Here is a 26250-nt window from a genome sequence, read left to right as displayed (position 1 = left end):
TTTTGTACTGATCTATTTCAGATTAAATAAACAGGGTAGCTCTTTTTATTAGCTGGAGTGGTGCACATGCACAGGGTCATTCTGTCTCTCCGTAAAGAAAGCTCATGTCTTGGCCAGAAAGCTCAGAAAAAGTCTCAGCTCCTAGAGCCGCCCGCCCTTGAGCTACCTCCCTGTCACTGCAAGATAAATGCCATCTCTTACTTATTTTGTTAAATGGAAACACATACACAAAAGCAGAAAGACAGTACTTGAGCAGCTAGTAAAACAAAGCTACAGTTTTATTACTGAATTTGATTTAAAATCTCAGTTTCTCAGCAAATCAGTACTTACTATGTGGAGCACATGAGACAGCTTCAGTTATCCAAGCCAAGGACAATGTGAGTTCTGCTAGGAAAGGCAGACACCTCTCTCTCCCTTTGCTTTTGCAGAAGCAAAACAACCTTAACAGTGCTGCCGGCAGGGGAATCAACATCCCATTTCACTGGGACATCACATGGTGCATTCACTGAAAATCCTGATGCCCCATAGCAATGGCCTTCCTGAGAAATTCATGACAGGCGCTTGAACACCTTCACCAAGCTCTGTCACTTGGCTTCCAGCCACAAGGCTTTACTGTCTGGCCAAAGCAATGTCCTGGGCAATGAGGTGGGGTCAGGAGCAGACAGTGATAAACAGTTGTTACAGGAGTGCCAATTTTGGAGACTAAGTGAATTTACAGAAACCCTGCACAGGAGCAAGCAGAAGAAAAGCCAGTTCTGTCTGCAGCCAGCTATCCTAGACTGAGGCCAACAGTTTTAGACAGATGAGACTTTTCTCACACAAGCACCATAACTCACAGATGTCACCTTGCCAGCCATAGGCCGTATTTGTGAACACGCTCTTCTCCATAAAAATTATGGCACATCTCTGCTCATTGCCCTTCTCTGTAAGCCACTATTTCACTACTTGCTTGTGCACAATTACCCAGACACTGGGAGCATGCCTTGCAGGAAATAGAAATTACATCAGTGCTGGCTAACTCAGTTTGTTTATCATCCTAACTGAGAAGCAGTTCAATTGTTCAGGCAGCAAATTGGCCAGAACAAACTTCAGGAAACTGAGGGAGAAGAAACTTTTCAATCAGTTCCTGAAGCACTGTATCTTAAAGAATAAAGATACAAGACTGTAATTTTCTTGTATCAAATCAAACGAGTAGCAAGGACCTCTAGCATTCAAAGCCACCTCCCATATGCTAGTTAGCAAACAACTTCTGTCATGCTCAAGGTAGGTTATTCAGTAGCCAAGGCAAGAGGGTATGTCACTCAGAAAATTGCACTAGACACATTTTGCTTTTTCTCTAATTAGAGCATGATCATTTTGGAGGTAAGCCCATAAACAGCAAACTATGTGTGTCTATGTGTGAGTGATACATACATATAACATCCCAACAACTAGACTAAAACAGACTGAAATCATCAAGTTAACAATAATAACTCAAAATTTGTTGAATGAAGCAAAAGCTGTTGGGACTTAACGAGCATTATATAGAACTGTTACCCTACTGAGATCTTCACCTATTCTGCTCAGTCCAGTTACCAAGAACTCTGAGATGATCCACTGCAAGATTTCTGCAATATCTTACATCCTGTAACTTCCACTTCTCAACTTGTCAGATGCAAATAAAGAACTGGAATATTCACTGTAAAGCTGGCTCAAGAGTATCCCGAGTACAGTAGCTTACATAACTTTTTATATTGGTTTCATCAAAAGAAAAACTTCAGTCAACATTTGGAAAAGCTCTGACAATGCTCTGCTGATTATAAATCTGTTATGATTGCTTTTTTGGCAGCCAGATTAAGTTTACTGAAGCATTAACAGGAAGGAAAACAGAAAGGCAGGAGGCAGCAAAATGAACACTCTCCTAGACAACATTGCCAGACCAGGACATAAAGAAGGAAATGATGCAGTAAAAATGATGTGACATGGAGACTGCTCAGTCCTAGGTGAGACAGCTGTTATGCTGTGACTGCAACACAGCATGCTGAGCACATATTCAGTGTAACCCTGGGCTCTTCCTTTCCATCTGCAGTAACCATCTCATGTGACCCTTGGTTTAAGAGCTGCAGGTCAGGGATGGCCCTTGGGATGTGTCTCTGGCAGGTCAGGTTAGTCAGTCCTACTGTAACACAAATCCAAGGTATCTCCTAGCAAGTGGCAGAATCTAGGATCTTCTTTATAGCCACTGGCCACAAAACAGAATGGGAAGCAGTGTTTTGTTTTGTTTTTTCTTTACTGCACAACTATTCTCCACAGGCCCCTGAAGGTAAACTTCATCTACTGTTTGCAGCTGTAAGGTTTAGTACAGAGATGTGTTTAAAACTTGACAAACCATGAGCTATACTTTCAAAGCATACATTCTTAGAAACGTTTTTAATTAAAAAGGAATGCACTTGTAACAACTGAAAATTTCTGTTAGAAACATTGTGTTGAGTTTGCACTATCTTCAGAAGACCTAGGACAGGGTGGAGAGAGAGTCTCCTGACCTTGGCCAGAAGCCCAGCATGACCTTTTAGGTGTGGTGGACTACCATACAGCAGTCTCATTCCCACAGCTTTCCTCACTTGAGCACCAGAAGAATTCTTCTCCAGGCTAAATAAAGTAGTAAGGGAGGAACAGGAGTAGCTGGAGGGAGGAAGAAGTCTCAACACTGAGTAAAGATGGGATGGAGGTTCTTGTTGACAACTGGTTGAGTCCTCAGGCTTGAGTCTTAGCTTTTTTGCAGGCTGGCAGTGTTTCTTCCTCCTCAACCTTGCGAGGCTTCTTCACTGTGTACACTATCCCACAGGCACTCTTCCGAGTTTCTGGAATAATATAAGCAGAAGCTGTAGTACCTCAGATAAAATGACACATGCATTTAATACAGTTATTTCAGGTGCCCATGCCCCAAAGCACAGTTCAACATGTTTAACAGCCAGACAGCACACACAGCAGGTAAGCAACCTGCATAGGCAGGAGCCGGGGATATGCTGCACTATGGAGTGGGGAAACCCGACAGTGGGTGTAAAATTACAGCAAGCATAAGTGAAAACTAAGGTCTGTAGGGGCTGAGGGGCTGCAGACACACAAGAACATAGGAAACCAGGTTTAATCAGTTCAATAGGCTCAGGACACATTCTTATAGCACTGTCAAAAGCATTTCTGAGCAAAACATACTGTTCTTCAAAAAAAATAAATTCACATACGCCAGGATTCTTGAACAGACTATGCTGGCACAGCTCTGTTGGCAGAGGCTCCCCTTTACATACCAAGTAAGTAGCTTTATGGTATTCAAGAATATTTAATTTACAGAACCCTCAGCATTACCATAAAATACTACTGTGTGATGTTATCAAACTCCTCACAAGTTTGCCAAGCAACCTAGTAAGTCCAATCCAATTTCATAACTAATGATGAGAGGCTTCTCCACAAAATTTGAGATAGAAGAGATTCTCTACAAATCCTCCTAGCAAAGAGGCTCTGCAAGAAACTTGCCAAAATGCATTGACTTATTCTGGGCTAGTAGTCTCTGGGGACAGGGAACCAGCACTTGCTATTTAATTTACCAGATAAGATAGATGATGGTCTTGAGAAATTCCACATAAACTCAACAAAAATTTTTCCCATACACTGTCTCTGTGCTGAGGAGTAGCAGCTGGAGAAGGACCCTATTCTCAGAAACACCCTCTCCAAGAGGTCAAAGCTACCTGCTGTGAATTACAGCAGGTTCAAGCCCCACCTCTACTGAAACAAGTGATATAAACCAAATCCTACTGTACATTTGAAACTTAGAGCAACTCAAGTTGATAGGAAGGTGACCAGAAATCATACATACCCAACAAACCTTGAGAGAGGCAAACATAAAGAGCTAGATGTACTTACTCAGCCACAAAGTTGAACTGCCACCAAAATAACCAACAAAAATCAAGAAAGACGGAGAACCAATAGCTAAGCATGTAAAACGGAGGGTATGGATGAAGAAGTTGGTGCTGCGGTGGAAAGCAAAGGTCTAAACTGATTGCTGGAGCATCAACTTTCACATCTCTGCTGCACTGATACCAGGGCACAAAATACAACTGGAAACCTTTTGACATCCAGTCAAGGGGGCCACAAGCTAAATTTCCACTTTCTTAATATTAACAATGGGCAAACAGAAGAGAGCTACTATGAGCTGCCTCTGCCAAAAGCATAAAGTAGCAAGGTTTGCTTCAGCACAACACTTCAGGCCATTTTATACTATATGAAACTTTTTTTTTCCTAAGCAGCAAGCATTCAGGGTGTTTGATTTTGCATCAAGTTTGAAATGGTCCAGACTGAAAAGCAAGTGAAAAACAGACCACATAATGAAGCATCAGAAAGAGACATGGCAAAGGTTGTTTCCACACTCATGCTGCAAGAGGGTAAACACAACACACATGCATCCTGATTTTCTCAAAGTCCATGACACATTTTCTGCTGGTGTTACCAAGATCAGCATTCAACCCTTCCTGAAACAAGGGATGGGATAGTTTCACTAGGAAACACAACAGGCAGATCTGTGTTTTGGCTAAACAGTTTATGACTCGTTAATGTGGTTAAGCAAGTACTCCAGTACAGACAGCACAATCAGTTCAGCCACTGGTTTGCTGACACAGCAACTAGGAAAATAAAACACCCTTGCCACACAAACTCCTCTTCATGCATTGGACAAGGAAGCTAAAACCCCAAGCTGACTTACTTTATAAGGTCTCAGGACTTTTGGAAAAAATGCATTAACATGAACTTCGTTCAACAAATGCACATTGTTTAGACTGTGCTTTTCACTCACCTCCATGAAGCATGGTGGCTCTGCAGTTGGTAGATACAGCTGCCTTGGCTTCACCTTCTGACAGGCCAAATAGCAAACCTCTGTCACCTTTGCTCAGGATCAAAATGCACAGAAAGGAACAAACAAAACAGGGAAGTCTGTCTGCATGGTAGGTTTGCTTACTCCACAAATAACTGGGAATTAGCGAAGATGTAACTCAAAGTGACATTTTGCATAAGGTTACTCAGAGGCAGGGAACTGAGGCACCCAATTCTCCCAGCTGTAGTTCCCTAGCAGCCCTCCTGGAATGCTCCTGGCAATGTTGTTTTTTTCCAGACAGGGAGCCATACTTTTGAAAATGAAGGTTTGCCATCACAGGAACAATTTGATGTGACTAATAAGCAAAAAAAGTTACCCCATTAAAAAGTTCAGGTTTGGGGGAAGGGCACTGTCTGATACAAAAGCATTACGCTGAAAAGTTCCCAGCCACCTTCAGCAGGGACACCACCAGATTAGGTATGTTAATCTGGGTTCAGCCTGACTGCTCTTTTTAAGAGGGAAGGAAATGTTGTGCATAAAATCTTTCCAGGCCACAAAACCTCCCACACGGTTCTCATGACTCAGAGCATGCTCCTTCAAGGGACAGTCCAGATATGTGGTTGTCTGGCAGGGAGGGAGAAATAGTAAAAATTAACCTGAATTCCTAAAAGAGGGAAGAAAAGACACTCTCCTTGGTTTCTAGAACATAACCTCTTAGTTACACACATGTGGGTAAACAACAACTGGAAAATTCAGAACTAACCAGCATTCTGATAGGAACTTTATCTTTCTTAATATAAATTCAATTTTATAGCTTCTTCTACTAAAGATGAGGCATCTTGGAGATCACAGTAATCATTTATGGTTTGGTTCACAGTGTCCATAGATTTTGATGGTTTTTATTCATTTCCCCACTTAAACCCACATAGGATCAATACATACCACAATCAAACATACCTGTAGCTGAACAGAGACATTACTATTTAGTGACTGCTCATGCCACCTCAAGACCAAGATGTTGCTCTTCCCACACCCACTCAGTCTCAATTAATTGAACTGGTCATCAGCAATCATCACTGTGTGAAGTTCAAAGAGTGCAAAGGATAGAAGTATTCAAAAAGTGCTTTGAACTTTCAACATGTTAATAGTAACTGCTGTCTTTTACTTGAAAAAAGGATACAGATTAGCCACATCATAAGGACCTCGTAGTTCTAAAGGCTAAAACAAAACAAAGAAGGTTGGACATAGCAGAGGATTGGAATCAGATGATCTCAAGGTCCCTTCCAACCCTACCTATTCTATGATTCTAGATGTGCATCCACTCTCCCTAAGGCTGACACAGTGTGAGCAGCAGGATAGGGATATAAGGAAGGCAAGATTAAATACTACATAATAGCAAGCTGCTGAAGATGCACTAGGAAATCAAGCAAATACTCCTATTTTGGAAAACACAGTCCTCATCTGGGAGAAAACTGTCATGGAAAATACCACAGCAGCAAAAAAATCCCCACCCAACCAAGAGAAATAAACCTCAACCCACAATACAATACTTTGGCAAAACAGATTGATTAAAAAACCACCCACAAGATGAAAATAATATTTAAAATTACAATTTATTTTAATGTTTAATATGCAATTAGAGCTCTATTTTCAGGCACAGATAAATCCTCAACTTGTTCTGACTTACAAAAAAATAATCTGGGACTTACCCTTTCAGCTGCACTAGATATGACAATATTCTAGAAAACAAAAGAGAACAAACATTCATCTGTCAGACAGCATCAAGAAATGAAAAAAAGTCAGCAAGCAGCAAAGACTTTATGAGCATTACTAAGTTCAGGCTCAGAGCCCAATTAAACATCAGAGTATCTGATGCCCTCAGAGGCAGTGAATTCTAGCAAGGTGTGGATCTTAATTTGGGGACATGAATAAATCCCAGTCATCCCCTTGCCCCCTACAGAGAGAGGGGCACAGGGACAAGATCCCCCTTGCAGTTACACTTTCACAGACAAATGTGAGATGAACAAGTACCGCACCTTTCAGAGGTAACAGATTAAGCAATATAAATGTCAGAGTAATGGCATTAAGCCAATACCTCTCATAGTATACTTTAAAGGGTAAAGAAGAAACGCAGAGCTGTACACACTGTGTTAAGTGCCCCCTTTACCTACACTAGCTGAAAAAGGCCTCACACAAATGACAACTCAGCTTGAGCTGTAACAGAAGAAGACTTAGAAGTGGAGTTCACGATCCCCCAGCAGCAGCTTACAGATAATGCCTTTTGCCAGTTAGGTGCTCCCGAATTTTCAGCCTACTCTGTGCTGTAGTAAACTCAATCCTAACCTCAGCATTCATGCTGGCTTTAACTGAACTCACACTGGTGTCTGAAGCTAGTGGCTGCCAATTCATGCCATACACTCACTTCCATCAACATTGGCACCCACAGGAAAATCACCAGGCAGAGACACATCCTTCTCCCCCATAGGGTTTCTGCAGAAACTGACTGCTTGGGGGCTGGCATATACCACAGCTTAGCTGCCAGTGCTCTCCTGTTATTAAACCTCCAAGGATGCTCACTCAGGGGGTGGCTGTTTTGCACAGGTGGAAACCTTGAAGCAGCAAAAAAAAAAAAACCCTTGCACCTTTTATTATACTGAACGAAAGGCTTTGGGAATTCCTGCTTGAGTGGGTGGGAATGAGCAATTGTACTGAGGCAGTGAAAGACTTTCCCTCTCTGACGTGAGTACCACCAACATCACACCACCCCCGTTACAAGATGGGGATTTTGATCCCTTCCTTGAACTGCTTTGCTTGTCCTGCCACCTCCTCAGCACAGACAGCAGGGCAGACACTGGAAGAAAACACTGTAAGCAGCTGGAACTCAACACATAAAACAGCTATTTGCATGGAAATGACTGCATGTTCATATTGTGCCCAAGGTTTCATGTGCTAAGGAGGAAAGTATGGGACAGACCACTCTGCCTTAGCATAAGGAAAGCCAGAAGCAGAAGCAATACGCACAAAGTGACTTAAAAGCATACATCATGATGGAGCCTAAGACATTTCTTTCTGCATAGTTCACCTTTAAAATGACTGCATTATGGATCCCCATGGTGCTTTTGTGCTTCAACGGTGCTGACTGCTGGAGCTTGTGAAAATTCAAGCCTCCTGCTCTGAGCTGTAGCAACCGATGCCCAGCTCCCAGGCTCAGAGAAGCTGCCAGAGCAGCTGTGCAAGTCATCTTCAACCAACACAGGATTGTAGTTCACTGCTGCACATTGGAGATATGCTCTGCCTGGTTCAAAGGCCTCCATTAGGGGATGGGTAAGATGGGAGGAGGCAAGAGCAGACAAGAAAAGCACTGCTAGCAAGTGAAGGAGAGGCAAGCAAAGGCAAATCCAAGGGAAGGGCTGAAGGGAAGAACTCAAAGGCAAAATATTATCTCCCCAGGTAAAGGAGACACCAACTGTTCAGTACACTGCTTCAGGCATAGTACCTGCACTCAGTTACCAAAACATGAGAGGTGGACTGTGGCTACGCATACCTCCTGTCTGGCAATGCAGGTTAGTTCTTCCCTCATTGCCTGCACATTTTAGAGCCAGAAGTGTGTGCTTACAGCCCAGAAAGCCAACCATATCCTGGGCTGCATCAAAAGGAGCGTGACCAGCAGGTTGAAGGAGGTAATCCTGCCCCTCTACTCTGCTCTCGTGAGACCTCACTTGGAGTATTGTGTGCAGTTCTGGTGTCCTCAACATAAAAAGGACATGGAGCTGTTGGAACAAGTCCAGAGGAGGGCCACGAGGATTATCAGGGGACTGGAGCACCTCCCATATGAAGATAGGCTGAGAAAGTTGGGGCTGTTCAGCCTGGAGAAGAGAAGGCTGCGTGGAGACCTCATAGCAGCCTTCCAGTATCTGAAGGTAGCCTGTAAGGATGCTGGGGAGGGACTATTCATTAGGGACTGTAGTGACAGGACAAGGGTAACAGGTTGAAACTTAAACAGCAAAGGTTTAGACTGGATCTAAGGAAGAAATTCTTTACTGTAAGGGTGGTGAGGTACTGGAATGGGTTACCCAGGGAGGTAGTGAATGCTCCATCCCTGGCAGTATTCAAGACCAGGTTGGATGAAGCCTTGGGTGATATGGTTTAGTGTGAGGTGTCCCTGCCCATGGCAGGGGGGTTGGAACTAGATGATCTTAAGGTCCTTTCCAACCCTAACTATTCTATGATTCTATGTTTGAAGGATTCTGCTCAATGGCAGCTCCAAGGATACAAGTAAATTTCTGGAAATTTCTCTGCCCTGCTACAACAGAGGAGGAACAAAAGGATCCAAAAGCTGCTACAAGTTCAGCAACTACACGTTACAGAAGGCAAGGGCTGCATGCTAGATATCAGTGCAGACTATGGGCCAGCCATCTCTTTTTCATTAAAAAAAGGCCTTTCCATAACTGATGGAGACAACCTGCCAGTGAGAGCTAATAAGCACCTCTGCAGGCCCACCAGGTACTGAGCCTGAAGGCAAGAATAATGGTGAAAAGTAAAGACAAGCTAGCAGTTCCCTTCCAGCACTACCAGTGCCTAACAGCAACTTGTCATGTCCAGCTAATTTACCATCCAGGCACAGATGATGCACTAGATTGTCAGATGCAGAAAGAAAGGGCACTGTGCACAGACAGAGCACCCAAACGTCTCACTTGCTGTGTTCATGATGGCAACTCAACTGATGCTCTCCAGTAATCATGAGAAGCACACTTTTAACTGCACAGAGGAAAAAGGAAACTGGCAAAAAAGAAATCCCAGAGAAAAGGGGGCTTGTGTGTATGTACCTCATCTCGAAGTCAGTATTTGTGCAATTAGCTCCCAGAGCTGAGCCTGTCAGGAAAGGCCATGAAAATACCTTTTGTAGCACCAAGGGAATGTGTCTGACCCACTCTATTGTCCTGTAAAAGAGGCTGCTATGCCTGAGGGGAACTAAGGTAACACATACCTGCTTTTCATTTGCCTTCCTAGCTGTATATCCCACTTCATTCTAGATTTGCACAGTAATGCCAATTTTGGCTTTTCTGAACTACCTAGCTGCAGCAAAGGCCATTACTTCCAATAAAGGTGGTGGGAGCTATAATCTCTTTTAACTTGGACACGTATTACGATACGCTTCCCTGTTAAAAAAAAACCAAAACATGGCCTGAAAGGACCCAGCATGACAGGCAGCTCAGGCTGGTAGCTGGGAGGAGGTAAGGTATGAAAGCAATTCATTACAGGCATCTCAGCTGCAAGCATTATTTCTTCCTTGGATTTCAGTAGCAGGGAAGAATGCAGTTATTTTTACTATTAAAAATACTATTTAATAGTAAAATATCTTTACTATTAAATTTACTGTTTAACAAAATAAAATTTCTACTTTTTTATTATTATTTTCTACTCCCCATATTCAAGGTACACTATTAGGGTCACTTTTGGTCAACTAGAAATAAGGAACAGATTTTAAAGAAAAGATGCATAGGTTTCAGTTCCAGTGCAAACCTTAGTTCTCAACATTTTTTTCCCCTTTTGTTTTGAATAATGCACACATTGTACAATAACAGATAGACTGTTCTGAAAAAAGAATCTAACAGTTTGACAACTTAAGACTAAGTCATGCAGTGGTGCATGGCTGGAAGTATCTGGCGCTGGAATAATTGTGTCCTTGTATTAGCAGGCAAAGATTCAGTCACAGCTTCAGAAACCCCAGCATCAAACTCATTTAAAATGGCTCAGTCTGTCCAACTCCAGAAGAATTTGAAGGGAATTAATTAGCTTGCTTTCACATTGAGAGCTTACCTTTCCTTTGCAGATCTGCATCAGGCTGATCGCATTTGAAATTGTGTATCTTCTCATTGTGGAGTCTTTGATGGCAGGCGTATAGAGAAGTTCAAAGTAAATGCCTCGATCTATTGCCTTCACATGAAAGAGAGTGATTGAAAATCAAAAGCAGAGAAGCATAACAATCCAACAACTACTGTCTATTATTGATGTTGCTTATTCTCACTTTAACTGTACTCCATATGAAAAAAGGAAGATGGAATTGTTCCAGCAAGAGCACAGCATAGCATGCAAGGGTCAGGCAGCAAGGTTTCACTGTACATCAGATATGTGTACTTGAATCTTGGGATGACAGATAAACAAGGTTTAACAAACAAATAGCAGCCATTTATCAGTTGTAACTGGCTTTCCAGTTACATCTATAGATCATAGAGTTGATGAGAAAGCTACTTCTGATAAGAAACAAGTCTTAAAATTTTGACGACTCTCCTCTAGCCACACAGCCTGCTGTAAGGAAAACCACTGGTTCCAACAGTACTATGACTTGCAGGTGAGGAACTTGTCCTTATATAAAAGCAGCAGCAATACTGATACTTGTGACAAAGTTAAACAACAGTGAGTCACAGGAGAAGTTCCAAATAGTAATACTGATTATATTTTCAGCTGCTTTAAAATCTTTTCCTATCTGTTAAAGTACCTCACCAAAAACCTAGCATTCCTGTTTTTGTAAGCACACAGAGAAAGGTTTATCAACTTGTTATAGGACACAGTGAGTTAGTGATAAAGACACAATTTAAAGCTAGTTCTTTGTTCCATGGCCTAAACTACATTTACCTGAAATTCTGCTCTATGCTTTATACTCATGTTATTAAGAAATGCTGCAATACTAGTATAAAAGAGTCCAGTAACTGAATACAGGTGGAATTAGTCCAGCTCCTATCCATGCATGACCTCTGCATGTAAGCACAACAGAAGCTATGTACATGTGAAATGTTTTAAACAGAACTAGTCCAACATCTGCAAACAAGAAGAGAAGCCTGAATTTATCAAAACCAAAACAGGTGATGGCAATACACCAATTTCCAGTCAAGCAGATTTTTAACCTCATCCCCACTGCTTCAGCTGCCTGCCAATCTGTCCGGCACCACAACAACCAAAACTGACTGCCCCAGGATGCACAAAACCAGTCTGACAGACAGACTGTCTTGAAGCTGGAAATGTGGAAGATGAGAAGTAGCTTGTAAGGAAAATGTCTCCTAACACAGGGCTCCAAAAGTTACCCTTGCTCTTGCTGGAGCCAGGTCAGTTGCTGGAGTTTTAGCCAGCTAGATTACTTTCAAACAACATTTCATATAAAATTGTTATTTCAAGTGGAATGTTAAAATTCCCAGCCAATAGTAAATTTAAAATTATTACTTTCGCTCTGTTTCAGAATAAATTCTAGTTAATTTTTGATTTTAATTCTTGAACAAACTTTCTGTAGAAAAGGAAGTAGGGTTTCTAGCCAATTCCAAATTTGTATTTTTTTAGCACTAAGGACTACACCAAGTAGTGTAGTCCAAGCCAAGAATGCCCACATGGAATGAACCCTGACATGTACTCAAAGGAAAAAACTAGTTCACTGAAGAGCATGTTTGGATTAAGCTTTCTGGCAAACCACCAACAGCAGGCAAAACTGTATTAACAAAATATTTGATCCATGCTGATAATCTTCTTGTGTCCCACAGCAGATATTAGGAATTCCACATTTGGCTCATCTGCCAAGACATTTTTTTGTCTAAATATGGATGCAATACAGTTTTCTTCCAAATAACTGCACAAGATCCCTGTCCCAAATTAATACTGTCATTCACATTCTCCTATCTTTTAAATCACAGGGCTGTTTATCTATTCTGACACAAGTGTACCACTTCTGGTATGGGAAGCAGCCTAGTCAGCAATCACACCACATCTCACTGCTTAGCATAGTAGTGGCCTTAACGCTCTGTTTCCACTCCTTGGGAACACCACTTCTGCCTTCTTAAGTGGGGAACAGGGAGGAGAAAAAGAAATAACATACATCAGTGTGTATTAAATGCTGCAGTGGAGGCCTTGAAGTGAAGGACATCTGAAACAACACTATACAGTATGGAAGAAAATAAAAGAACCATGTGGATGGGAATGGTGGGAAGAAAATGGTAGGGAATTAAACTCAGACTGACATTAAATACAGAATTTAACAGCAAGAAAACAATTTAGATGTAAATTTACCATATTCACAGGGGGCCTTCGGAAGTAGAATGGCAGTTTTTCTGTTACATTTATGCATACCAGATCCACATCTAGAGTTGTGCAAGCGATCTACAGCAAAGAAATAGGAACATATTTTTAGATATGCCAAAAAAACACATAACCAACTTTAGATGTACTAATATTCTCCTTCATCTCTTAATGCTATAAATGTCTCTCCAGGATGAGTTCAGTTTTAAGGTGAAGAGGTACCCTGTCTTGCACATTTGTCAATAAAACAGCAAGGCTACAGGTGCAAAGCTTGAGCATTTTGGGCTTAAAACCCAAACCTTCTCTCACAGAACTACTTTTCCAGTAATATAATGACAAACCCAAAGGCAAGGCTTAATGCTTTTTCCTTGACTAGGATATGCAATGTTGGGTTTTGGCAAAAGAACTCATAGCTAATGAAGGAAAACCCCTATTTGCAAAGGCACTGCCTCTTACCCCATCACTCTCTAAATCCAGTGTAGCAACTATTTGTTTTCGGGATTATTTTTACCACAAGCAACCAAGAAAAGACTGAAAGAAAAGCAGAATTGGTGTGCTCCATGCCCAGTTCTGGGCCCCACTTTCCTGGCTGGGTGGGTAACACACAACTTCTTAGCTGATCAATTCAAAGATGCAGAAGACCACAGGGTTTTTCATGTTAAGGTGTCTCTACCATTCAGACTAAAATTTATCTTCATGCCCTACCTTTACCAACTGTGTTAAACAGAACACAGTTGGAATCTACTTCATTGAATTAGACTTGCATGCTTAAGTTTAGCGCTACTACAGCCAGTTTAACTTCTTTTCTTAACTACTACCTAGACAGAGGTGATTCATGGGAAAATAAATAGAGCAAATAGCTTTGAATCATGTCTTAAAAAACATGTCAGTAAGGCCATAAGAAATTTACAAAGAGAGAAAGATGAAAATGAAGGAAAAAGAATACATATCAAAACATACAAGTTGCCCTAAGTGATGAGAAAACAAGTGCTCCTAATCAGCTCCAGAAACACTGGAAAACTCATTCCCATTTTGCAAATTAAGCACAGTGGGAAAGGGAGAGACCCAAATGTCAGGATATCTACAGGTCTCCAGTGACAGGAATATTTCAGAAACCACCACCAAGGAAAAACAAAATTAAAGAGTCATATTTCCCATAAGGAGGAATTCCTTCATTGCATGGAAAACTTCAGAGGAGATTTCTCCAAACACTACAATGTTCAGCCTAGCTTTGGATCCTGCACAAGTCACACACAGAGGCACATTAAGGTTACCCTGCCTGCTGAAATGATCTGAAGTACAAAATTTCATAGAAAACTTCACAGAAAATGATCAGCAGTCGCACAGCCCAGCGCCTGCCTGGCCACACCGCAGGCAACAGCCCCATCTGCTGGGAGACTCCAGACAGCCAGAAGTAAATAAATTCACCACTGCTTGGATGGCCTGAAGAAAGTTTGGGAAAACGTTTTAGGAATAAACACTGAAATTTGGCTTTGCAGTACATCCTCAGAGTTCTATGTGCAGGCTTTTTAGATGCAGGTGACTTGCTAATTGCTTACAAACAGCAGGCAGAACTAATATCATTAAAATAGTCAGAAATCTTAAAAAGCGTAATTTTTGAAAAGCAACAGGCACAGACCTCAATACTGGCAAGGAGTGGGCATTCCTGTTGCAGCCCAAAACAATCCTCATGGGACACTTAAAGGAACATGTTCTACAATTATCTTGGCAAACACAGCTTACTCATACCCATGAAGATATAAATTACTTGGAGAATTCAAGTGCATCTTTCAGAACATATCAATCACACTGTTGCCAGAGATGAAGAGAAAGAGGTGAAGAGCGGCCTTCAAAAGTATTTTACAACTATTCACCTCTCTCACATCCCCAGGAGTCCTAAAATCTTACAAGGGAAATAAAAGCAGTCAGAAATTAGTTTCATTAAGCTGTTAACTGTCACAATTGATACTCAAATCCTTCTACTGAAAGATGATTTAAAGTTCACTTTATTCTACAGCCTCTTGCTTTAAACTTTATTTTTCAAAAAGCAGGGAAAACAGAAGAATAGAATTTTAAAGTGTACTCAGCAGTACTAGAATGTAGCTTTAACTTACTTTGAAAACACTACCAACAGACTCAGTTTTATATTGCAAGCTCTCTTTGGAAGTAAGTTTTACAAAGAGATTCATGTTTCTTTTGGTGTTCCTGTGTCTTCATGCTGCTTTAAACTGCATGCAAGCTTGCTGCCTGCCAAGGCTAACAGAGACAGGATGTTTCCACTTACTCTTCCAGTTCAAAGTTAATGTTATTATTTCTGAGCTTGCAATAGGTCAGATGCCAGAGTTCAGGGCCTTGTAAGAAAAGAATTCTGACAAAAAGATAACTTGCTTCCAGATGCCTGACTTGATCAGACCACTCCCATCAGCTGTTAGCAAGTACCTGAGAAAAATCTAGTTCAAAATATAAGAGACATGGAGATAATGAACACCTATCATCCCACAAGCCAAACTGAGGTCGTTCTGCCCTAGATAGTGGAATCTTATATTGGAATTTACATATTGGAATTTTATATGCTGCTGATATAGCAACACCTTTAACACCTTCAGAAGTTTTGTGGAGACAGTTTTCAGTTGCAAGTTTGTGCTGAACAGCCAGGATAAATCTGAGCGAGAAAATGACCGTCTGCCCTTCAAGTATTTCCCCTGAGGCTGCTCTACTTTCATACAGCCCCAATGGTTTTCCCAGTAGGCAAAGTAACAAACACATCATGAAGTCAGAGTGGTAAAGCTTCTCTCACTCAACCTGATAATCCAAAACACTCAAAATAAAACCAGAAATCTGAGTCTAGCAACGGAGTAAGGGCCATTATGGTCAACTGGGCATGTTTACATTTGGAAATTTTGTCTGTGCATAAGATGCTGTGATAGCTGGAACTAACTCCATCTCAGAAGCTCTTGCTCCTCTTTTGATTTAAAATAACAAAAAAAAAAGGAAAATTTAAGGAAAAAAAGATCAGCTATTAATTTGGACAGATTTCCAAGCCATGTCCTAAGGCTAAAAGGAAGAAGCCAACTCTCAGAACCACATTAATTCCACTTTAAAATCCTTCCACTTTCCCTGGCATTTCAGAGACCAGAAGACAGCAAATGTGTTTTGGGAAAGCTGTCAGAGTTTGAAAAGTTAAAATTCGAAACTGAAGTTTTCTACATGCTGATAGTATGTGTATGTGTAGATATACAAAAGAAAAAAAGGATGTTTTTCCTCCTCACTAGAGAGAAGTACTCAGTAGAGTACAAGGCACACAAACAAAACCACAGTGCAGGGGCATACAAGTCCATTCATTAGGTAGATATTTCAGACTGTAACCAGTCACCTCAAAGCCTTGCAGCCCCCTGCAATCCCTCCCGACCTTCTCAGTTTATCAACTGACCAGGCAGCCTGTGTTGCTTAATTAGCTCCATGACATGCAAGACTGTATAAAATGGGAAATAAAATCAAAACAAAGCATGTACTCAAACTAGCCTAAGGTATTAAGAGTTACCCAGTGAGCATTACCTATCAGATGACTTTACTTACGTGGAACAGTTTCTCAGTCTTCGGAAATACTGCTATGATGTCATACAACCTTATATTTGGAGACGTCGATCTCTACAAAAGGTCGGAACAATTACTATCTTGAATTTTGGCAGGTACCAAAGCTAGGCACAATGACTATTACCAAAATAATGGGAAGACAATCCCTTTTTTACTTTCTTTACTAAAAAAAAGTACATAATAATCCAGTTTCATAGTAAGTCTCTGCTGTGAGCCATACTGTGAAGTCATTCATTCTCATTTTGAGGCTTATCCCACCCACCTAGTAAGGCACTTACACTTTTTGCTTTGATCATGTAGCACCAAACCAAAAATAGACACAGGGCTTGCTCACAGCCTTCTAGTTTATATGCAGAAGTCCAGAAATCAAAGAAAAAAAGAGGAACAGAACTGTTGTCCCATATTGAGAAATGATCAATAGAAGCCATATCCAGTCTTGTAAGTTTGCATCTCTTCATGATCACATTATTTGCTGAAAATGCCATATAAGAAACCAATGCTGAGTGTCCTACAAAATCCACAAAGTTCTCCCCATACAATTTCCAAAGTTTCGTTCATTCATTGAGAAAAGGAAATAAAAATTGGCAAATTGATATACTAAACATACTTACCAAGAGATTACAGTGGGAAGGATCAGAAATAACAAGTGTTAGCCGGGTTAAAACTTTAATTCTTTTAGATGTCCCCTATAAAAAAGATATAATACAAAAGACTTTAAAAAGTTTCAAAGCAAATATATGTGGTGACTTTTACTCTGACCACTATAAAAGAAAATGGTGTCTTGCTCGTATTCTTTCCTATGTTAATTTTCTGAAGTCTGAAGCTACACTTTCCAATTTTAAATTGATCAGTTTGATATTATACATGCCCTTTATAAAGGGCTTACTATGTTTTTCTGAATAATGGTGGAAGAACAGAAAGCACAAAATCATGCAGAAAACCTGAGTATGTTTTAATACTGCTATGGTTCCCCAGGCAGGCCACAACTGTGTGCAAAAGCAGTTCCTGAATAAGCGATCTGAAATAGTAACTCGGTTCATTATATCCAAATGATACTCCACCAAAGTCAGGAAGTGATTGTCAAAACTCAATTTTCAAGAATTACAGTGTAATTATTCAGCTACAAGAAGGTTCAAAATTCACACAAAGCAATTGTTAAAATAATGTTAAATATAATGAATAGCGCCTACTCTAATACTTCTTCTAATGCTGGGAGTTTTAACAATCAACCAATGGACAAATTTATCTTTTTTGCTTAACATGCAATACACAAAATCACATATACAAACACACCAAAGTAAAAAACATAACCCAGAATGACAATACATAGATAGGATGTAACGAGACATACTTGCACAACAGGCAAAGATGGAAACAACTCTGAAGGAGATACTGGCTTGACGATTTCCTTAAAAGAGAACAGAGTTACTGAAAATGTCAGGGGTTAAGTTTACAATATAAACGAAAGCTGTGTTCCAATCCTAAAAAGAAATTTGCAATGCTAACAAAACTGTATCCCACGGACAATACATGGACCATATTAAAAGTTAACTCCAGGGCAACTATACTAAATTATAAAATAGGAGTTCTGTCATAAATTCAGACATTTGTACTTGCATCTAATGTGCATTCTGCAAATAAGGCTACCTGGGAATATGTAGTGAGGCATGTAGGTTTAAAAGAGAAAACATACTAAAAACAAATAATCCCAACAAAAATTACCTGTTTCTTTTCTTTGAAATCAATGACATGATTGAGAGCAACCGCAGAATATCCCACTGAAAAAGTAATCACAGTAAACTAATGGAAACAAACCAAAACGTGTTAAACACTCAATACTTAAATGTCTCAGAATTAATAATCACATGCATGTTTGCTTTTCACATGATTTTTCTCTGAAGACTAACTCACCCCAAAAGTGCCTTAAAAAATTATTTGCCTTTTAATATGTTCCAGTCCTGACCACCCTTACTCAATGGCAGAGCTTTATGAGCATGAACACTTGAGAATAAGGTTCCCAAAGACTCTGCCCTAGTTTGGTCCTATTGTATCTTTCTTTAGGGAAAATGGTTAAGGACATTCAAGACAGTTGTTAAAGCTACTGACAATGCAGAGCTGGGAGAAATACAGCTACAGCAGAAGACAAGGTGAGCATTCAAAGTGATGCTGAACAAAACTGACTGAATAGATCTAATTCGGCAGGAATCAGGGAAGTCAAACCACCCCCCAGACGCTTGGCAGTCAGAACGTGGCCGTACAGTAGTTCTGCAGAAAAAGACTTGGGCCATAATAAACTGCAGGTGGAAGGATGTGTCCACGCGGGTAATAAAAGCAAGTGTTACACTGGGATAAAGGCAGAGACAGAGCCTGCAAGGCTCTCCTCTCTACACGGAAACTACTCGCTACTCGGCATTGGGAAGACCTCAGTCCTGGTCACTTCACTTGCAGAAAACCACAAGTTGAGGGGGAGAGTGGTGAGGAGCGAGGGGAAACGCCACCCGCCGGGGAAACAGGAGGCCAGGTTTACCCCACGGGGAGGGAAAACTCCGCCTGGAAACTCGCTCACTCCGTGCTCACACGAGACAGCCGGAGCTGTAGCTCCTGTCCCACCGCCCTCCTGGCTGGGCCCAGCTCAGGCCCACCCGGCTCTGAACCTCAGCCCGAGCCAGAGCCCCGGCTCCGCCGCCGTCCTCCCCGCTCCCGCCGTGCCCGGGCAAGGACTTACAGTGTGCTGCGGTCTCCAGCAGAGCCTGCAGGGACTTCTTGTCCGATCCCTGCGGGAGGTTCAGGTCGGCGAAGCCGGCCATACTGAGCGCTGTGGAGAGGCGGGCGGCGGCTCCCGTCACCGCCCCCAGCGGCCCGCGGCAGCCTGGGGCTTGTAGGCCCAGGCAGGAAGCTCCCTGCTCCCGTCGGCAGAGCTGCAGTTTAGCCGGCGGTGTTCGCTGGCTGTGCTCACAAAACTGCAGCAGCAAAGCGAGAGGGTGTTTCACATCTTCGCTGTACTCTTCGATCGGAGGTGCTCTACCAAAGGGCCGCCATGACCCAGGGGAAGGCCAGTGTGGCGAGTGTGTCAGATCTCAGGCGAAGAGCCGAAGATCAAACCTGGGTCTGAGGAAGACCACGCTTGGCTCCGAAAGAGACGAGACCTGGCTCTTGCTCCTCTACACATCTGAAACAGAGCAGGCCGAGGCACACCGCTCTCCTCGTCCCCACCAGGTGGAGCAGTTACCTCGCTCGACTGAAGTGTTCCCACTTAAACTCGAGCTCCATTTCAACACTGCCAGTAATAAAGCCCGAATCGTTTCTAGTTATTGAAAGGTCTTCTCTTTCCTATGTTAGCTAAAAAAATTAAATGTGAACTAAAGCCCCAAGCTCCCATGTCAAGAGATACCCCTTACACCCCTAAAGGACTGAGGAATTATAATAGGCTAGTAACCAAATACACATTCACTGTGTAGCACTGTTACAAAAACCAGAAATATTTCTTTCTACCATTGATTAATAGCACAGAATATGTAAAATACAGGTGGTAATTACCACCACGGGTTTTACTTTCAGCAGCAGTTGCAGACAGCAGGTTTGCAATTCTCATCCAACTCCAGGGCCTCAGCTGGGCTGGGGATCCTCAGATTTCTCTTTCTTCAAAATGGTCTAAATGTTCATAAAGGGAAATCTGTGCGGTCTGGAGCTCCAAACTCTTACTGAGGCAAAACTGCTTCCAACCAAGGCCAAGGCATCAATGCTGCCAGCTCCTGGTACGTCCCTGCTTACAGGATCTGTCCTTTGTGCAGCTTCTGCCAGGTGTGCCTGGGCACTTATGGCTCATTTCTACCAGAGATCCCGTGGTTTGCAATGAATGACCTTCTGGGTCAAACAATACAAACAATAGTGCCTTCTGGGCACGTTTCTAGCCTTGCTGTCTGATGAGTTTCAAGGACCTGGGATGGTGATAGGAGAGAAGCTACTTCTGGGCTGCAGAGACTGCACAAGGAGCTCAGGGTCCTTTGTTCTTGCGACATCTATGGCAGCATTTTATTCTTGACAATATTGGGTGAAGTTATTTCGGTAAAGGAGCTCTGGTTTGGCCTATCTGCATCTGTAAGGGGCTTGACTATTATCAGTCAGCACTGCTTCTCTGCTTTAAACAATCAGCATAGGCTGAATGGTATTGTTAAGCTTTTCTTTGATGTGGGTGAAAACAAGAGCTAGAGATACAATTCCAGGTTTTCTTTGGCTGAGCATATGATGGAACGTAATTCGTCTTAATGAATGTAAGAAGCAGTCCATAAACATGCGTCAGTTATTTTTGAACGGCTGTGCTGCAGCAGTGTTCAGAGTCATCAAACAGGATTAAGCAGCTTTTATGTCTGGCAATATACAAACAAAACAAACCTTTCCTCAAGGCACTTAAAATGGAGAACATTTAAACAGATCTTCATGCAGAACATCTGTACAACCCTGTTGCTGTAATGGTGTAAGAACCTGAGTATGAAGCACTTTAGGCATCAGGTATCATGAATCATGTACTCAGATCAGCGTACAATCTTATATCCTTCATGAATAATTCAAATCTTACTACTTTTGTTCAGGCCAACCCCACTGACCTGCTTAAAATATCTTTGTGGTCCTCCCTGTTAAGCCACAAGCTTCTACTGTGATTTGTTTCATCAGTATACTGAAGATTTCATGATGGAGCCAGATCTCCTCTCTCCAGGTGTTTTCTTTCTCCTCAATACACATAGATCTCAAGTCAATTCTGTCAGAAATTTGCATGCAGGAATCCTACCAATAGGGCAGCCCCTGGTAGCAATTCTTAGATTTTGTTTTGCTTTAGTTTCGCATTTAACACTTTTAGGGAGCTAACATCTTATTTGATACTGTCTGTCTCAGCAATGTAAATGTCACTGTCACTTTTATTATAACCTCCTTTGTAAAGGTGCAGACTGAATTTTCAGGGCTCTGTTTTTCTGAGCAGTACAGATTTTTTAGCATAAATTTCACTTTAATTGTTTGTTTTCTTTTCGTATGACAGCTTGCTGTTGTTATTATTTGCTAGTTCCAAAAAGAGAAGACATGATTTCACATTTAAGTTGCACAGATGCAAGTATTTATTTTGACAATGATAAGAAATGTCAAAGATGAGAACAGTTACCTCTCAGCTTTACTGCTACAGACTGGTGATGATTTATTTTCACAAAGATGAGAAAAGACAGAAAAGAAAACTGCAGCTGCAACATCTTTGCTAGAAGTTGGACAAGAGTGTTATTTGCTGAACAGTACATGCTGGGAATAAAAATCGAGGTTTCAGTAATATTTGTCCACAGAATTCTAACCAGCCTCTGATAAATATTCTAAACATTTTGACAACATATTTCCCCTAGGCAAAAGAAGCATATACCTATACTTTATTTATTGTCCCCAACAGCAGCTCCTCACCAGTCTTATATTTGTTTCCAAGAAAGGAAAACAGAAGAAAAGAAAAAAAAATTACACTAGGCAAATGAAAGCAACACTTTATGAAGACAGATTGCTGCATGAAAGAAAGGACAAAAATGGGTATGATAAAAAAGGAAAAAGAGCAAGAAAAAAAATCTTTTTATTTATTACCTTGTATACTCCTGTTGTGTTACTTTCCTGCCATGCATCCAAAGTGGAATTGTTTAAGAAGTGGAGCGTAGCAGTGCCTTTAAACTCTTATGCTAAGATGTTTCCTAGAGGTGGCTGAGTGGGGGAGTTGCCATGCCAGGTTGTCAATGCTTTCTCCTTCACTGGTGAAGTTCCTGTGCTGCACTTCTTGACTCATTTCAGTCAGAGTGCTCCAAGTTAGGAAGACCTGCTGTGTCAACAGACTCTGCAAGCATTAAGTCCTCTGGAGAGGGAGGGAGGATTCAGGGTTTAGTGCAAGTTCTTTCAACACAGACACTTTGATAGATACAGTCTGGCCTCAGTAAGTCAACATGTGCTGGGGCCTTCTTTCTTGGCTAGCTCTGATGATGTCTATCTTACCTTACTTCGCTAACACAGGAACAAAGAATTGATACCAATACCCTCTGGTGTAATCTACTCTAAGTATGAATCACAAATGCATAAGATATGTGACTAACATTGTTTCTGGAGGAGGGGAAAAAAATAAAAAAAGTTAATTATTTTTTGAGAGGAAAATAGATTCAAAGAAAAAGTTTCCTTTCCCTTACTTTTTTTTTTAATGTGGAACATTTTTATATAACAAAAATGAAATATCAAAGAAGAGGTTTGCAAATAAAGTGCATTATCAGGTGTGAAAAAAGTAGCTTAACTTCAAGAAGTGCACGAAGAAGGAAGAACAAGGGCTTTAGCACAGAGTCAGAGGTATACAGAAATATGAAGAGAGCCTAAATTACCCAAAGGACAGGATGTTACTAAACCCAGAGAGAAAACTGATTTGATGATATTTATTGAAGCCTAATGGAAGGTGAAAAGGTAAGGGAATAAGGGGAGAACAAATATCAACTTGTTATTCTTGCCACCCAGTCATTTTGTATGTTTCATTTTTTGAATGCTGTCTGGAAAAGCATGTTAGAATTTGTAAATAGGGTCACTGAAGACAAAAGCAGGATCTAAACTTGGAAGAATTAACTCCTACCTTCTTGTAACATTATTTTAAATACATAGAATAGATGTAGCATTATGGAGTGATGGATGCTGTCTGCTTTCCCAGACACTGGTGATGTGGAAGCTTCTAAAACCCTCAAGGAAAGCACCTCACCAGATGCAGCCCAGCCCTGGGAACTGGCATGTTATTCTAGGTGTGTCCTACTGAAAAACTTTCAAAGAAAAAAAAAATAAAGAGGTATCAGCTACTTCATCTTGCCAAGGTTCCATGTTTTCTCTGCAATAGTAAGAAACCCCCTTCCTATAACAGCAAGCAAATTGGTTTAAATTGGCTTGTCTCTTCTAAGATAAGATTATGAGAGTAAATACAAAGAAAAGGAACATATGACCTTTGAGAAAGAAAGAAATCAGCTAAGTTCAATGAACTGCATGGGAATTTAAGGTACAGAACAAAATATGAGTCTAAAATACCCCTTTCAGGTTGGAATGGGTAAGGGTAATATGCAAATGATCCTGTACATCATCCACCAAGTACACTTGGAGAGTCACGTTCCAGGAGTATATTGAAAAGCTGTCAAGAAGAATGACTGATTTAATAAATTGTGTCAACACATTTGCAGGAAGCACCAGCTTATAATTTGCTCTGCCTTAGTGACATTTTAAGTAACTGAAAAATTGCTTTTACAGTGAGTATTAAACTGTACAATGTTATCAGCTTTTATGATACAAAGCTATTTTGAACAAAATTTACCAGCTCCCTATCTCCTTATCTGTTCTTCAGACACTATTTTTATAAAACTTATTCACACAAGGAAATATTCTCCTTTCTCCACATTTTGCCTGAATGCTTTAGCTTGTTTTGATGTACCCTTTCACTTCTAAGGATCCTTTTCTTCCTAATATTTGCTTGTCTGAGGAGGAAAGACAAAGGACTTGCTTTATCACTTTGGAGGGATAAGTCACTTGAAGCTCAAGGCTCATGAACACATTCTGGGTGGTTAAATAGAATCATAGAATAGTTAGGGTTGGAAAGGACCTTAAGATCATCTAGTTCCAAACCCCCTGCTGTGGGCAGGGACTCCTCACACTAGACCATGTCGCTCAAGGCTCTGTCCAACTTCACCTTGAATGCTGCCAGGGATGGAGCATTCACCACTTCTTTAGGCAACCTGTTTCAGTGCCTCACCACCCTCACAGTAAATAACTTCTTCCTTATATCTAACCTGAACTTCCCCTGTTTAAATTTGTTCTCATTCCCCCTTGTCCTATTGCTATAGGGAATAGACATAGTGAGACAGCTAATGAAGTGCAGGAAAATACGTGACTGAATAGGAAAACACTTTCGGGTCAAAAGAGCATCCTTACCATGTGAGACTTGCCTGTTTTATTTTCTCAGCTGAATCAAAAAAGGAAAAGGTAAAGCAAGCAACTGAACTCCCAAACTCTGCTCACTGCCTGCTGTGTTCTGACCACTGGAGACTCTACCTGTGCTCAGACTTTATGTCACATCTGTTCCAACCCCTCAAGTCCTGTGTGTGCTGATGGGTGAGTTGAGCCAATGCAGAGCCACATACAATGGAAAGCTTGCTTTCAAGAACAGCTGATGCCAACAGAATAGAAGATTTCATTAAAACCAAGACATTCCATGAGCCAAGGCATGGAAGCCCCAGTTGCTGTGGATTTATGTTTCAGTAGTGCTTATGAGTGTTAGATGAATTGTTTTTCCAGATATCTGGGTACTTCTTAGGTCTTTTTTCAAAGTAGACTTTTAAGTCTGTGTGAAGTGAGCTCGTACTGCAGCCTCTCTTATTGCTGGGACACAAACACAGTGCTTCCCTGTGTCTGGCGCACACTTAAACAAACTTGCCATCATGATGTTGCCTGCAAGACCTCCTCTCATTCAGACATCACTGTCATTGGTCAATGGATACTATCCGTCTGGGCTCAACTGTCATTCCCTCTCTTTATTTAGCTCATCTGGGTTCTGTCTCTTGCTGGAAATACAAGAGCACTCTCAAAGGCAGGTGTTTGCTGTTTTAAATCCTTACTGTCTAGCATGTTACTACACCAAGAGGTGTGATCTGATGGCACCCCATGAGTAACTGCCAATTCAAACAGTTTTCACCCCACCTGGAAGCAAGAATATGACTGAAAGAACAGAGAAAGTCAGTAAGTGCCAGAAAAGGGCTAGTATCCAAGAGTTCTAGGAATCTGCAGGAAAACCAGGTATTTCAAAGCAGTGGGATTTTGTTGTTGTTTTTAATTTTACTGAAAGGATTAGACATGCAACAGTGAATAAATTCAAGATAATGCAATGAAAACATTAATAAAAGAGAAAATACAGGTAATGGGATTCACATTGATTTAGTAGGAAGGAGAATCTGTAAGCTTGAAGATACAAAGTACTTCAGAGAAGACCATGTTGTTGGGTTTAGATCTTATAAGAGCAGCCACTGTCAACTCTCCAGGCGGCAGCTAGGCTCCTGCCGGGCCGACTGTCTTCCAGCACACACATTCCGGTAGCGGGAAGAGCGGCGCTGCTGAAGCTGCACGGGGCAAGCACGGCAAGGGGCTCCTACCCGGTTCCACCTGAGCCGCTCCGCTCATCCTGCTGTAGCTTCTCCCCGCCAGCAGCTTCTCGGATGCCACATATATGTATGTGTGTGTTTGTACACTTATATTTATACACACATACACATATACACATATAGAAGGGTTCTCGAAACGCCCCCCCGCTTGCGACTGCCGCGGACGAGAAGCCAGAGGAGAAACCGCCGCCCGCGGCCGCAGCGCGGAGGTGCTGTGGGGAAGAAGCGCACCCCCTTTCACCCGCTCAGAGCTGGAGGAAGGAGTGGGGGGCGGACCGGCTCCTACCCTGGTCCCCTCCGCCGTCGGAGGGAAGCGGCAGCGGGTGGGAGCGGGTGGGCGGGGAGCGGCCCCGGCCCGCCCCTGCCCCTGCGGGCTGGAGGGGACGGCTTCTTGCCCACCCCCTGGCCGCCTGGGGAGCGTCGCGGGCAAGCGCGGCCCCTCCAGGGGAAGTTGAAGGCTGGGCCCCCCCGGCGGGCCGGGCCGCCGGCTGCGAGGGGGCGGGCGGTGCCTGGTGCCCGAGGAGGAGCCCAGGCATCCCGGGCGGCGGGGAGAGCGGGCGAGCGGGCAGCGGGGCT

The 26250-nt window shown here is 42.0% G+C and overlaps 1 protein-coding gene across 1 annotated transcript; it reads right to left on the bottom strand.

Moving 5' to 3' along the window:
* Positions 1 to 260: 260 nt before the first annotated feature.
* On the bottom strand, positions 261 to 19632 carry RPP30 (ribonuclease P/MRP subunit p30). Its single transcript, XM_005144037.4, has 11 exons — positions 19221 to 19632; positions 18218 to 18273; positions 17847 to 17903; positions 17107 to 17181; positions 16478 to 16549; positions 12893 to 12982; positions 10661 to 10777; positions 6550 to 6579; positions 6021 to 6058; positions 4823 to 4902; positions 261 to 2840 (listed from the first exon to the last, which is right to left on the bottom strand). The coding sequence occupies exons 1-11, from the start codon at positions 19300 to 19302 to the stop codon at positions 2734 to 2736; spliced, it is 804 nt and encodes a 267-aa protein (XP_005144094.1). The 5' UTR covers positions 19303 to 19632; the 3' UTR covers positions 261 to 2733.
* Positions 19633 to 26250: the final 6618 nt, after the last annotated feature.

The sequence above is a fragment of the Melopsittacus undulatus genome, chromosome 4 (genome assembly GCF_012275295.1).
Source record: "Melopsittacus undulatus isolate bMelUnd1 chromosome 4, bMelUnd1.mat.Z, whole genome shotgun sequence".
NCBI classification, from domain to species: domain Eukaryota; kingdom Metazoa; phylum Chordata; class Aves; order Psittaciformes; family Psittaculidae; genus Melopsittacus; species Melopsittacus undulatus.
The sequence above is the reverse complement of the archived record's forward strand: the minus strand, read 5'-3'. Positions and strand labels throughout refer to the sequence as shown.